This window comes from Phoenix dactylifera, chromosome 13, assembly GCF_009389715.1.
Source record: "Phoenix dactylifera cultivar Barhee BC4 chromosome 13, palm_55x_up_171113_PBpolish2nd_filt_p, whole genome shotgun sequence".
In the NCBI taxonomy this organism is placed as follows: domain Eukaryota; kingdom Viridiplantae; phylum Streptophyta; class Magnoliopsida; order Arecales; family Arecaceae; genus Phoenix; species Phoenix dactylifera.
Window position 1 is genome coordinate 2,856,809 of NC_052404.1, and position 14,433 is coordinate 2,871,241.

Sequence of the window (14,433 nt, forward strand, 5' to 3'; positions counted from 1 at the left end):
TGGCCAAAAGATGTGAATTAAGTTCAATGTTCTAGAATTTAATGGATAGCAGCACATAAAAGAACAACATTGCATCTATACAAGTATAAATGTTAATTAAGTTCAATGTTAATTCTAATCATAGATACATCATGATTAAATGACAAATTTCTCACTTATCAAATTTTGTCATTGGTCTTTCAACCTCCCAGATGGAGGTTGCTTTTGGAATTTGAAGCCTGGCTTGAGCAGGGAGCCAATTTGTACATTGTCGAACCCTGGATGTTCGTATTGCTCGGCCCAGGCCCGGGCCATTGCGTGAATAAATGCCCGAAACGCTACCTCGCAGCCCCAGAAGGAGGGAAATCAAAAACCCTTGGCCATGAGAGCCCTGAGGCCTCTCTCGCTCTCCTCCTCGCTTCTGCGAGCGGTTTGCTCTGCCGGCGCCGGAGGACGGCCTTCGGGTGGTCCCTCTTCTCTCCGCGCTCTTTTCCAGGTGATTTACTTTGCTTCTTGATCGGATTTTTGAACTCGAGCATTAATCTTCTCCACTTCGAGTTTTATATTATGGCGTAGTAACAATCTTCCATATTTAGCTGAAAAGGTACCTTCTTTTTTTCTCCATTTTGAATGGTACTTTCAGATTCGATAGAAAAGGTTTCGTCTTGACGGAGATTGGGACATTTGTGCTCGAGTTGTTTCCCCTTTTTTTGGTTCGTTATTTTGGGTTATAACAAAAGGTCCCACGCTGTGATTTTGCTCATCATTTATGCCACATAAATTTATTTTTCGCCTTTAGATTGATTCTTGTCATGATTTGGAGGTCGGTTATATTTGCATAGCTGGATGCGATTGTAGACGTCTTGGCCTATGCGAGGCATTTTTATCGATTGCCTTGTGAAGGCTTGGTACATTTATATGCATACGTGGACTGGAATGTAAAAAAAAAAAAAAAATCACTTCCAAATGCTTTTAAACTTTGAATTTTATTGAATTTTCTTTTTCCTGCTAGAATGGAGGAGGCCAGGTTTTATCTTTTTCGAGGATAAAGGGTCGTTTCCTATCATCAACAGGTATTATTGTTAGCCTCTCTTTCTCTCTAGATCTCTATATCATCTTTTGTTTTGTAAAACACTGTTAATAATTACATGTAGAACTCTTTTACTGGACACCTGTATTATGGACTGTACCTTTTTTCTAACAATTCTGTGATCTAGTACCTGCCTCATGCCATTCCTTGTTTTATGAAATGTGGCTGCTTCTTTTTTGGAAATTTTAAATTAGATATGGTAGCAAATGATGGTAATACTTGTTTCCATTCTTTAGTCGATGCTTGTATTACATTATCATGTTGTGTAATGTGTAATTATACAGTATTATTTACTTGATGTAAGGTGTAGACTGTAAATTGTATATGCTGGTCCATTTAGGCCAATGTTTCCTCGCCTTATTCTGATCGTTCAAAAAAATAAGCCACTAGGACAAAACAAAAAGAAAAACATGGCTATTTCAAGAAGTATCAAATTCCAAGTTATATATAGGTCGTTTTGGCAGATGGAGTAAGTGCTGAACAATTAGCCATCATGAATGCAAAGTTGAAGCCTGTTTAGCTTAGATGCTTGGAGAGATCTTTCTAAGGGTTTTCTTAGGCCCTGAAAAGACCCCATAAGTCAAAAACCAGGGATAAGGAACTTATACATGGACTGCGATTTAACTTGAGCTAGACTTGCTTCCATCACTTGTTTGTTACGTTTATAAATAGCTGAACATCATGTAAGCTAATTATGCACTTGGAACATGGATATGAAACTGAGGTCATGTTAGTGGTTCACTTCTAGACAACTGAGTATTGTGTAGCTTGAGTGTGCACTATCTCAGTTACATGTTTTCCTCCTACTTTTGGGAAGTGACAATCGTCAAAAGAACTGCAAAGTTATTTTTGGAAAGTTTGAAGCAACCATGTTCATGCTTTTTCTTTCCATGTTTGGTCCATGACTACGTCGACATTATTTACTACACTTCTAGAAGAAGGATACTTTTTTCTTTCTAATGACTTGGAAGTAGGACTTAGGTTTTGTGTCACGGAACTGACTTCTAGAATTTTTCTTACAGTTCGTATGGACAGTATGGTCTCACATGTATGTTAAATATGTGTAATACAGCCTATTCTCAATGCATGATATTTCAGATACCTAAGAGTTACACAATAATTCTTTTAAAATAAAACCTAAACTTGCTGATTGATATGGGCCTTCTTATTATGTTAAAAAGGACTGTGATATGGGCCTTCTGAATTCTGATTGTAGGGTTCAGGAAGGAGATTTAATGCACCTCTTGTAGGAAATCTATTGCTTAGCCATGAAAAGACCTTGTGTGACCCAAATTAGGAAGTGAAGTCTCTAAAGAACCTAAGTAGCTGGTTGAAGATCAACATTTGCAGTTTACTTTTGAGAATAAGATCAAAGAAGTTTAGACCAGGTCCAGCCCTTCTTACTCCTTTTACTCTCTCTCGAACTTCTGTTCTCTTCTTTTTTATCTTTTCCTACTCAACCTACAATCATTTTTCACTGTTTCTGGTGTAGTGCAAAACATATTGCTGCAATCATATCTCATATCTCACTTTCAGTTCTTTCTGAAAATCGGCCTTATTTGATCTTTTTGATATTCTGTAGTGGTTAAATTTTGATTTCATATTATGGCTATCTGATTTTTCTTTCTTTATCTTCTGCTAAGACTCTTTAACCTCTAGAACCCATAGGATGTATATCTTAGTTTCACTCCCCATTATGTGAACACTAGGGCAGCTTTATTTAATTTCCTGTTTCATTTTGAAAGTTAAAAATTCCTCTTTTGTTTTGTTTCTGAACTAGATAGCAAGCTAAATATTTGATCATTAAAATCCTTGATTTGTTGTTCATCACCTTCCTTACAGTTTTCTTTTCTTCACAGGGTGCAATTGTACATTGGTAGATGTGCATTCTTTCCCTGGAATGATAATATCCTCCATTCCATTTTAATTTATTCTTGATTTTTCTTAATTATCCTCATATCCACCTCATCTTCCACTGTTATGTAGTTATGTTTATACCTTGTTCCATCTCCTTCTACTTCTAGTTCTAGTGTTTTAGTGAGCTTGAAACCTTTGTTCTTTGCCTGTTTTATGCTCCGCACAGCTTACATCTCTTTTTCCTTTAGTCCATTGTAGTATTTGATTAATTAGGCTGTTGTTCTAAACACTTCTTTGTTTGAAACTTGTTTGGGATTCTTACATGTAGCAAACTATATAGATTGGTTTAAACTAGTCTGTCATTTGGAGATGTTAGAATCCTTATTTTCACTTGCTAATTTGATTATTAGTGGTTCAAATGTATGCTAGTCCTGATGCTATAGGTGGAAGGAATATTATTGATTCCATCTTGGCTGCAATTCTCCTGCAAAAATTATTTTGTTTTAAAAAAGTTGTTGTATGAGTGCTCTGTCTGTATCATTGGATCGATTCAAAGTGATGGTTAGGAAGCAAAGGAGACATAACAGAACTGGAAAGAACTGTTGAAATACCTTTATCATCTCTTTAGGTGTCTGCAAATGGCGACACACCACATGACTTGGTTGCTTGCATCTATGAACTGAATGTTGTTTGTGAGAAGATTGTTAGACACCACATTTGTAATGGAAGAAGTTATCATGACGCAAAATGAACACCAAATGTAAAAAGTGTAATGAGACGCTATGAATTGAGATATTATCATTGTTGATCTTGCTGCACTAATGCATGGTAATCACTTAAAAGGTGTGTCCTGGTTGCAAGAGCATGTTTTCAATTAAATTTTTTTTTAAAGTATTACCTATATTTTACAACATGATTGGGGTTGATGGAAAAAATTACTTTATTTCTTTCTATTGACTAGAACATATAATGCTAGTTTCTCTCACTTTTTATCGTGATGATACTAACTGTAGGTGTGTGACCGGTTAGGTAATAACATTGTAGCTATTGTTGCAATGAAAACTTAACACTTATTTCCATTCTTCATCACAACTGTTCATTTTAATTGTACAAGAGGCTATTTTTCATGTAAGTTACCTTCAATATATGTGTCTTTTTATTATACATGTGTCTATTTATCATAAATATAATACAAGGTGCAGTTCTAATGCATAATTTCTTTAGCACTTTTTTGATGAAATAAAATATTCTAATTTTCAGTTGAGACACTGTTGGAGTATGAAAGAGATCAACCTTTTGATGATCGAAAAGTGATTGAGAAAGACTCAACACTTAATCTTGCTCTCTCTCAGCTTGCAGCGGATTTTGATGTAGAATCCAATTTATCTTTGAGTCGGTTCTTTCGTACAAGGTACACACATGTGATCTCTACAGGCTCTCTGAAGCTTGATCTGGCTCTTGGGATTGGAGGGCTGCCAAAGGTGAAAATGTTTGACAGTATGTGCATGAAAATAGTATCTTTCTTTTGTCGATTCATGGCGCATATATTTTGAATGAGTTGTGAGAACTTTCTCATCATGTGAAATAATATAAAGAGTTATTATTTCATTTTAAGCAAGAAGTAGACATTTTCTGTCTACTTGTATATGTCTTGTTCCAAAAGAAAACTTATTCTTGATTAAGCATCTTTTTATTTAATATATCCTATTTTGTTTCTGTCAGTAGACATGCCGCAGAATCTTATTGATTTCTTTTGGATTTAGAAGTCTGTGTGATTTTAATGATAATTTACTCATCTCCTTCTCTAATGTCTACCTAGATTTTTTTTATAATCTAGGTACATACCATGTTACCGGATGAAACAGATTGGGAACAGCCATTCTATATTGAATGGTCTTCCATAGCTTTATTTTGTATGTGTTTATTATACACTTGGGATGTTGTGTGGACATTTCTTATCCATGTCCTTCCTGATTTTTTTTATAAGCTTAACTTAACATGTTTTTCTGTCAATCTATTAAATGATTACAGCTGATATGCATATTTTTAAATGATAGTTTTTATAGAATCAATAAGACAAGGCTCTTTTACTCTACTTGTGCAAGTCATTCAATCAATTATCATTTGAAAGAAACAAAGAAACAAGATTATTGAAATTGCAGCTCTGCTTTTTATACTAATTAAATATCATTCCAGACTTTGCATTGTTCACATGTTGTATCCTTAAAAAGGTACTAATACTGTATGGCAGATATGGCTTCTATATGATGTTCTTGAAAGTTGAAAAAATTCAAATTTAGACAATGTTGGCTATCCTTCTTTTTGTGAAAGTTCAGAGTATGATTTTGATTTATTATGTCTATAAAATTTAGTCATTTGTAATACAAGAAAATATAGAATAAAAATGAAGTCATTTGAAGAAAGGTGGAGGTAGCATCAATGGAGAACAAAGTGAGAGGACGGCATAGATTGTTGGGACATAAGCAATGTAGGTCGAGAGATGTACTAGTAGGAAGGAGTGATTTGTGTAGAGATAGAACGAAAATCACAAGGGATGAACTAGTAAGGAAGGACTAGATATCTCAACATCTTTCAGAAAGAATGGTTCTTAACCGAGTGGAGGCAACCCCAACTAGTCTGGGATTAAGGCTTAGATGAGTTGAATTCAGTTGAATATGCATATAATCTTTAATCATGTATGAAATTGGTTTATTTCTCATCATTGTGAATCATACATTGGGTATTTGGGTATGAGTAACTAGTAGCATATACAATGCCAATTTGAGGTAGGCTGTTGATGGTATTTTGGAGTTTTCAAAGATTTAAAGAATGCTGAAATTGATCCAAGTAAATATTTTAGGTGCTCCAAATATTTTAAACTTAAAGAGAAGTTCTGTCAATTAGCTTCCTTTGTTTTTCAGTACTTGTAATTTTTCTTTTTTACTGCTTGCATCAAGTGTCAAATATTTTGATTACGATATCAGGTTGATTTTTTATTGTATCTGATGATTAGATGTTATTAATTTCATCTGCTGCTTCTTACTTTATGTCCTTGTAATATATGGAATCAGTTCTTAAATTTATGGAGCTGTCACTCTTGAATTTGCGTTAATCTTGTATAACAAACTCCATAGATTCTAAATTTATGAATTTAAATTTGTTGTGCAGGGGAGAATGATTGAAATTTATGGAAGAGAGGCATCTGGGAAAACAACACTTGCACTTCATATTGTGAAGGAAGCTCAAAAGCTTGGAGGTTCTTCTTTCTCTATGCTAATTTTCTTATTATTGAATTAATGAGTTAAGGCTACTCTGCTGTGAATTGTCAGTGTCCTTGTGGATCATCCCATGAATAATTGAGATTGTTGATTTATGGGTTGTATTTAAGGCCTTTAATGGGAATGGTATTGTTCAGGAAGCTCAAAATCTCATGTTTTGCTGATTTAGATCCATTGAATGTTCTACCTTCTACCATTTAATGTGAACTTCATGCTTGTATTTGTTTTTCCTTTTCCTAAAATTGACAGTATTAGCTGTGGCAAGAGAATGCCATACAAAAGAAAAATCTCTTAATTTGCATGGTCAATTGGTATATGTTATGTCATGCACAAGCCGTCTTTCTTATAAGTCATACTCAAAGGAAAGAAGCTGATTCTGATAATCTTGCAACATCATTGTAGCTGAAATTTTCACCAAACATACAAATAATCATAAGCAGTAGGCCTTTTCCATTGGTCTAATGTCCAGCAGCTTCAGCATTACGCATCCTAATTTGCCAATGATGCCAAGGCCAATCCCTTGAGGAATAGACTTGTCCACAAGTAATTGTTGTATTCCATCATGGTCTTCCTTGGCTGTAAATTGGCTTATAAAGTGTCTAATTGTTAAATCCAAATATTTTACATCCTCGCATGTGTTGATGAACTTGTTTTGTGTAACATGCTATATTCAAGTGTCATGACGTGTTTTAGCTTTATCTATATATTTAAATTTCATAAATGGTTCCAATAGGAATGCTTTAATTAATAATAGTTAATTACAATTTTTATGCTGAGGATTCTGTTGGAACATGTATGAAAACTTCTGCCCTGGGCCAAATATTTAAAATGCTTAGAATTGTTTAGCTAGAACTGTATTTTCAGTATCATCTGTCAATGTGACTAAATCCTCAAAATTGTTCATCACATTTAACTCTTACACTTGCATTGATACAATATTTTGATTCCTCATTTCTATAGTTTCCTTATCCATATTATTTTTCTGTGACTTCTTTTGGGCTTTGCACCTGCATTGCTTTCCTCTTGAAACTGTGTTGTGCACTGCATTCTGCCATGACATCACTTATAACGATGGTTGCTTTTATTCTATGCGTAATTATAAAATTGTCTCATTTGCAGGATATTGTGCTTATCTTGATGTAGAGAATGCTTTGGATCCGTCTCTTGCAGAAGCAATGGGTGTAAACACAGAAAATCTTCTTATTTCACATCCTAGTTGTGCTGAAGATTCCTTGAGCATAGTGAATACTTTAGTTAATAGTGGATCAGTTGATGTGGTGGTTGTGGATAGTGTACGTAAGCATAACATTCTGCTTTTCTACAGATAGTGAGATCCATTTATCTTACAGTTCTTTTTCCTTATATCTGTTGCACCACGTTATCTGGTTATGTTTGTGAGCAGTAAAATTTTTGATATTTATTGAAAATAATCTTTGCCTGAATTTCTATCATGGAATAATTAAATATATATTTTCTTATCAGACTTGACAGCTTGATTATGTGGCAAACTTTTTAAGATACAAAATTGTATTGCTGTATTAATTGTGACTATGATTTTGATATAGCTTAGGTAACCAGGAAACAAATTGATCAAAAAAGTTCATAAAGATCATAAAATTTTGCGAATGTAAAGAGCTATGAGCATTTTTAATATCCTTGCATGAAGGTATAAGTATAAGTGTTTTTCTTTGATTTTATCTCTTCAGTATTATTCTGATGTGAAAAATTAGCATCTTGGGGTTCATCAAACAAGAAAAAGGGGAGTACGGGGATATTTCATCTTGCTCAAAATGGCCCCTCTGGATGGCTATTTAATATTCGTTTAACTTATTTAATAGAATAAGATTTATTTGCATCAGTTGATCAAGTTTTGATTTTTCCTTGATGTTCTGTTTCTCTCTTTCCTCTCTTTTGGAAGTTCCTTTACCATTCAAATTCACAAAGTCCGAACTCAGACATCAACTAATTCTGGACTGAAATGATACACTTAATTTGTGGAACCTATTTTAATAGAATAAGATTTATTTGCTACAAAGAAACTGTTTGCAGAACCTTGAAATAATCCACTTAATTGAAGCTAAAAGGATGCCTTCCTGCAATCTCCGCATGCCTATGATTTTTTGCAAGTTGTGAATGGATATTCAAGATTTCAGTATCTGATATTGAGCCATAGTCCCTCTGCATCTTAAATTGCATCTGTGTTAGCTTCATCCTGTTTTCATATCAGTTGCTATCTGATTTGTTTGAGTTTGCGGTTTTAAAACCTGAGCAAAAGATGGTTTGGTTTGGGAGTTCCATAGTTACTTGTATATATCCTTATTTTTGCATGTTCGCATGTGCGAGCATGTAACTAGATGCCGTATTCTGCTCCATATTACAATACTAATCATTTGTCGACGGGTGTGTAAATTTGAAATATCATGTCATCGAAACACTACTACAGACTTTGTGGCTAAAAGATATGGATATGATATACATTATTTATCCTTGTTTAGCAGTGTAGAATGATCGGTTTCTTTATTTTGTATTCAAATTCATATACTTCTTACTCAAATTGCCTTGTATTATGATAGGTGGCAGCCCTTGTTCCCAAATGTGAACTTGATGGCTTGATGGATATCAATTCTCAAGAAGTACAATCACGATTCATGACCCAAGCACGATTCATGACCCAAGCACTTAGAAAAATTCAGTACTCACTAAGCCGGTCCCAAACTCTTGTTGTTTTTATTAATCAGGTAGATTCTATTCTTTTGACAGTTTTTTTTTAAATTCATTGATACGATGGAGACTCTCCTTTTGAAAAGATTGGCAAATCTACTAGCTGTGATGATGGTAGACAGTTTAAAGCACCTTGGTCTACTTTGATATTTATATCAATTAGAGTCTTCACTATCTTTGGAAAGAGCTTGGCCTATTTTAACATCTACATCTATAAGACTTGGGACTATTTTTTGAAAATTGATAGTCTGATCTTTGAATGGCTGTTAGCTCAGTTGGTTGGTAGCCCTCAGGTGCAATCCTGACTGATGGTGAATAACCACAATATTCTCAGAAAAAAATATTTACCAAATGACAATTATACTACACAGAGAGAGAGAGCATATATTGACTAGAAACCTAGGTGTTTAATTACAATATTAGTTCATATATGGTCTAACCATGCTCTCCAAGAAAACGTAAGGTGCTCCAATCTGTTATAACGCAAAGGTTACTACTTCATAGCATCAATCAAATATGACAACCTTTACTCATTATTTCATATGGTTCTACATGTCAATTTGAGTTGTTAAAAACAATGTCAATTTGTGTAAAACAGAAATACAATGATATCCTTCTGCCGAAAATGGTACAAGCACATTGTCATTTAGTCTTGAGCAGTCAACTGCTATTTAATAGATTTGAGCAGTTTGGTGAATACTCTGAAACAAAGAGTTGTTTGCACAGACAAGGTGCATAACAAAGGAACAGAAACCCAAAGGCATCCCTTAAAGTGATTATCATTTGGACTGCATGCATATCTTACTCAAGAGTTTGCATGGTGTTGCATGTTGGTCAAGTCCAATTGTCAAAAAGTTACAATATGAGCAATTTGAGATGAGCCTTGTTATTGCTTACGCAGCAGTTTTGCATATAACATTGCTATAACTGATGGAACTTCTATCTACGTGGAGACTAATAAGTATTTTATTCCTAACAAGGTTGATATTTACTTAATGTGTTTTTCCTTTAATCCTTTCTCAAACTCCTTTACGCTTTCTCAGATCTCCAAATTCACATTTTCAGGTATCTGATGCATCATAACATATTGGAGCTTTTAAACTTTCTCTAGTGTGATATTTATTTGTACTTTACAAAATGACTATTCACTTCTTTCTTATGTTGATGAGAATTGATTTGATACTTTTGCCCGGATTTACCCAATTGTGGCAAGATTGAAATTCTAATTTACTGCTTTCTGGTTATTCTGGGTATTATCTATAGCTCTTATTCCTTAAAGTTGTTTAAATCTTGATCCGAACCTAGCCCAACATAACCGTACTTCTCAATGCCACCTTTAGACAGTACATGAAATCCAGTCCATTTATTAGAATTGCTAATTCTGATTGGTTTATGGGACTACGTGGGTGGTGTACCCTGAGCTGCTGGTTTGCCTATGGTGTCTCCACATCACTCCATGCAAGACTGTCCTTCGAATTCAAGCTTTATTGTTGGTCCTTAGAACTTACCTTAGTTTATTTCATGATGATGGTTTTCATGTTATAAGAAATTGATCCAATCTTGTATTTCTTAGCGAGCGACACGATATAATATAGTACTACTTTATGAGCAAAATGTATCCAGGAAAGGATCATATCTATAGTTCGTAGTTTCTTGGTCGAGCATGCAATTGTGAATCAACTTCAATCAGGACCATATAACATCTCTGGATAATTTACTCATGAAAGTATTTTAGGACTTTCAATTTCCTATAACATGATTTATGAGATAACAAAAATGAAACTAAAATTAATTTTTGTTGGTTATTGTGGCACCTGATTCCTTTTACTGTATTATTTGGATTACTATTCTTTCTCCAGATATGTAAACTGTATTATGGGTAATTTATTCCCCCCCCCCCCCCCCCCCCCCCCCCCCCTCCCGGTCCTTTTTTGTTCTCATAAGCTCAGATGACATGTATATATGTCCAGGTTAGAACAAATTTAAGATCAAATCATAGCTTTGGAGAGAGGAACGAGGTAACTTGTGGTGGAAATGCCTTAAAATTCTATGCAGCAGTACGTTTGAGAATTGCAAGACATGGCTTACTCCACACTGAAGATAAGGTATCCTCTACAAACTTGCATGTCTCAAACTCAATTTATCTTCCTACCTCTGCTGAAAAAACTTCAACCTTCTATAATTTAATAGTAGAATATTTTTGGAACCATAAGTGTCAGATCGGATTTAATTTTATGGTAGATCTAAGATATTTTCACTGTGAAGTGGAAAAAAAATAGGATAAATGAGGTTATGTATTGAAAGGGGAAAAATAGTTTTCTCTAGCTTTGTTTTCTAAAGCCCCACTATGATCTCCTATCGTAATCATTTAATGTTGTTATAAATCATGAACAACGACTACCAGTTGTTTGACTAGTCAAAATTAAGACATTGCAATTCATCCATTTTAAGAGAATTGTATGATTTTATAAAGCAGCTTAATTTGTGTGTAGTCAGATTAAGTACAATTATTAAAACAAGACGGCCTAGTAAAGCATGCTATTACACATTGTATGTTTCCATTCAATCAAAAGGACTTGAGTTTATAACATCCCTTTAGAATCCGTGACATATAGCAGCGGCAGTGTAATTGTTTCCTTCTTTTAGTGTGTTTCACTAAATTAATAAATGTAGTTCATGCTTATCTAGCTTACAAGTTCTCTTTTTATCTTAAAACAACTTTCTCTGTTTTAGATCACCGGCATTGGCATATTAGTGCAAGTCATGAAAAATAAACTAGCACCTGCAATGAAGCAAGCTAGTCTGGATTTAGGATTTGGCAGAGGCATTTGTTATGAAGCCGAGGTCTTGGAGATGGCTTCTAAGCATGGACTTGTTTTGAGAGAAGGAAATGGATACTGGATAGAAGGAGAGTTTCTCAAGGACCGGCAAGAAGCTGAACTATTTCTAGAGAAAAATAATGCTGTAGTAGATGAGTTTGTTCATACATTGAGAAGCCGATTGTTTCGGATAGCTGCATGAATTGCCTGATGCACAAAAGCTGGGATCAGGAGATGATTTTAAAGTTCTATACAAAAGAAACAATGTACCCTCAATCTTGAACAAAATGACTATTCAATGTCACGAGGAAAAATTTGAGGGTAAAACTGGCAAATGGTCACAAGTTTCAACCAGAAGCTAGCCTGAATCCATCCCAGGCGCCCATAGAAAGTGGCAGTTGCTACAAGCAGACATTCACAAAGTTTCAGAATCTGTTAAGGGTTGATTCACCCTAAGATCCAAAGACGTGAGAAATTAAGATGCCTGCCATGTTTTAGGTTCTGTCATATGGCCAGAAATTGATTAGTGAGGTCGTGCGTGGATATACTGTAGGATTTCCTTCTGACATCTGACCTTCATGTTTTATTTATGCTGATGCTTTCATGCATGTATTTTATCTACCTATAAATTGAGTGTATTAATGCTGACATGCTCGGAGTATTCAGTTACTTGACGATCTTCTGTTTCCAGCTTATAACAATGCTGCTGAGTTTTGTATGCACACTACCTTTAGAGTTCGTTATGCTAATACCTTTTTCTATGTATTTCCTGTATCTAAAACTTGAGTACATTTAAGCTGACTTGCTTGGAGTATTCAAGTATTTGAAAATCTGTTGCTCCAACTTGTAACAATGCTGCTGAACATTGTACGTATACACCTTTTATTTATCCGCTTGTCTGAGTCTTCTGAAACAACTGGTTACAAGGTTATGTCTGGAACTTCCCCAAGATTTTTGAATTGGGTTCGCCATTTTTTCTTTTCAGGCAGGCATCCTATTCTGCCCGAATGTGAATGGCATCGTTTAAGTTCCTTAAAATCTTTTTCTTTTCTCATATGTCAGCTCACAGAACCTTGTTGTTAAATAACAAGGTTTATTTTTGCAGTTAGCAGTAGTTTTATCTGTCATAATTTGTACTTCGAAAACCCATATAACCACGAACACTTGTTAAACCGAGCAATTCCCAGAAGTAGGTGGCATTCGGGGCAAAAAGAATTTCTTATCATTTCCATCAGTCACCAGTGAATTAGGAGTCAGAAAATAAAACTTCTGGGAAGGTTGGCTAGAGATTTCCTATAAAAACACCAGCCCTATTAGTTCATAGCAAGAATGGTTAAAGTTTGGTTTCTATCATTTTTATTTACATGATGCTCCACTGGAAGGATAACTCTTGTTGGTGGAATTGGCTATCCAACATAAATATCTATCTAGTGGCCCCTTTGGAGCCAAAGGTCGTCCTTTTCGTATACGTTACGGTCAGCTCGAGCACGGCCCCAAGGAATTCCAACTTCCACGTTCTAGCGAGTCTTCTGGGGCTTCTTTATTGGTGTTAGGTAGTATTCGTTTTCTGGTGTAGTTGAATTTGCACCATATTCCCTGATGCTCCACAGCCAATCCCAGGGCATTCAAGGATTCAACTCGCGTGCATGGGGACACGCGTGCGCATGCATAAACGCATGCACGTAAATTTCTCAACGCTGCATGGTTATTCTTCCCCAGCTGTATCCCAATGCACTTGCACACCTAAAGCACATCACTACCAGCTAAGTTTATGTAATTTAATTCTTCCTCTCAAATTTTAATATTGAAGTTATAGGATATTATTTTGATTAGTGAACAAGGTCTTAATTAGGTTTTGCCCAGTTATTTCAAGAAGGGGATCCAGTTTGGCTTAATCTAGGGGTTGGCTTGGCTATTCATGTTAGGTTTTGATTGTGGACCACCAAAACAAAGTAGAAGTTTGAATGCATTAGCTGAATTTGATTTGGTGACTTGTTCCTCATGTGAACACGTTAAATGAGCCACTCAGCGAGCCAGGTCGAACTGTTCATGAATTGCCAAGGAAATTTGCAGTGCCTTGTGTGGAACTCTGACGGAAGGGCATTTATTTAAGCCCTTTTGGAAAGGCCTCTTTTGTGTAGAAATCTGTTCTCAATATCATAACTCTGATCTCCTAAGTTTGTCTCGGTCAGTAGATTTAGCTGAAAATTGAAGGCCTCAAAATAGACCAATTCGTGTCTCTCGACTCTTACCAGGGATGGTCGATCCACTGCGTAGGCTACTTTGAGTCGTAAAATGGCCATGGCTGGCCTGTCCTCCTTTCCAATCCTATGCATTTCGCTTGACAAATGTCCATCTTCTTGCCATTTCTCAATTTGAAGCCTAAACATGGCCTGAAAGTTTTTTGAGGTTTTTGTTTATCCTTAGAGATGAGAGAGAGTACTGGGGTTAGTTGTTCTAGAGCTTCTAATAGCAAGTTCCCTTATGGAATAATATGTTGAATTCACCGGTCTCCTCATCATGGCTTCCTCTTTAGTGAAAAATTTCCAAGGCCATTTTGCTATTTTGAAAGTGATGCTAAGTTTAAATGTGCCTTATGGCCAACCGCACTAGGACTATACTATTAAATTCCAACTTAGATCTTTCAGCTTAATTTTTGACTATATTATTATTTGATTCCTGCACATGT

The 14,433-nt window shown here is 35.3% G+C and overlaps 1 protein-coding gene across 1 annotated transcript; it reads left to right on the plus strand.

Moving 5' to 3' along the window:
- The first annotated feature begins 296 nt into the window (after positions 1-296).
- Positions 297-12,574, plus strand: LOC103714685 (DNA repair protein recA homolog 2, mitochondrial). The gene is made up of 8 exons (XM_008802041.3): positions 297-475; positions 992-1,052; positions 4,187-4,407; positions 6,095-6,182; positions 7,324-7,496; positions 8,778-8,942; positions 10,896-11,030; positions 11,659-12,574. The coding sequence occupies exons 1-8, from the start codon at positions 362-364 to the stop codon at positions 11,944-11,946; spliced, it is 1,245 nt and encodes a 414-aa protein (XP_008800263.1). The 5' UTR covers positions 297-361; the 3' UTR covers positions 11,947-12,574.
- Positions 12,575-14,433: the final 1,859 nt, after the last annotated feature.

Bases quoted from the DNA above. Each gene is read 5' to 3' on its own strand.
- LOC103714685 (XM_008802041.3), top strand. From the start codon at position 362: ATGAGAGCCCTGAGGCCTCTCTCGCTCTCCTCCTCGCTTCTGCGAGCG. The intron at 1,053-4,186 runs GTATTATTGTTA...TCTAATTTTCAG, and splicing joins TCGTTTCCTATCATCAACAG to TTGAGACACTGTTGGAGTAT. The intron at 11,031-11,658 runs GTATCCTCTACA...TCTCTGTTTTAG, and splicing joins TACTCCACACTGAAGATAAG to ATCACCGGCATTGGCATATT.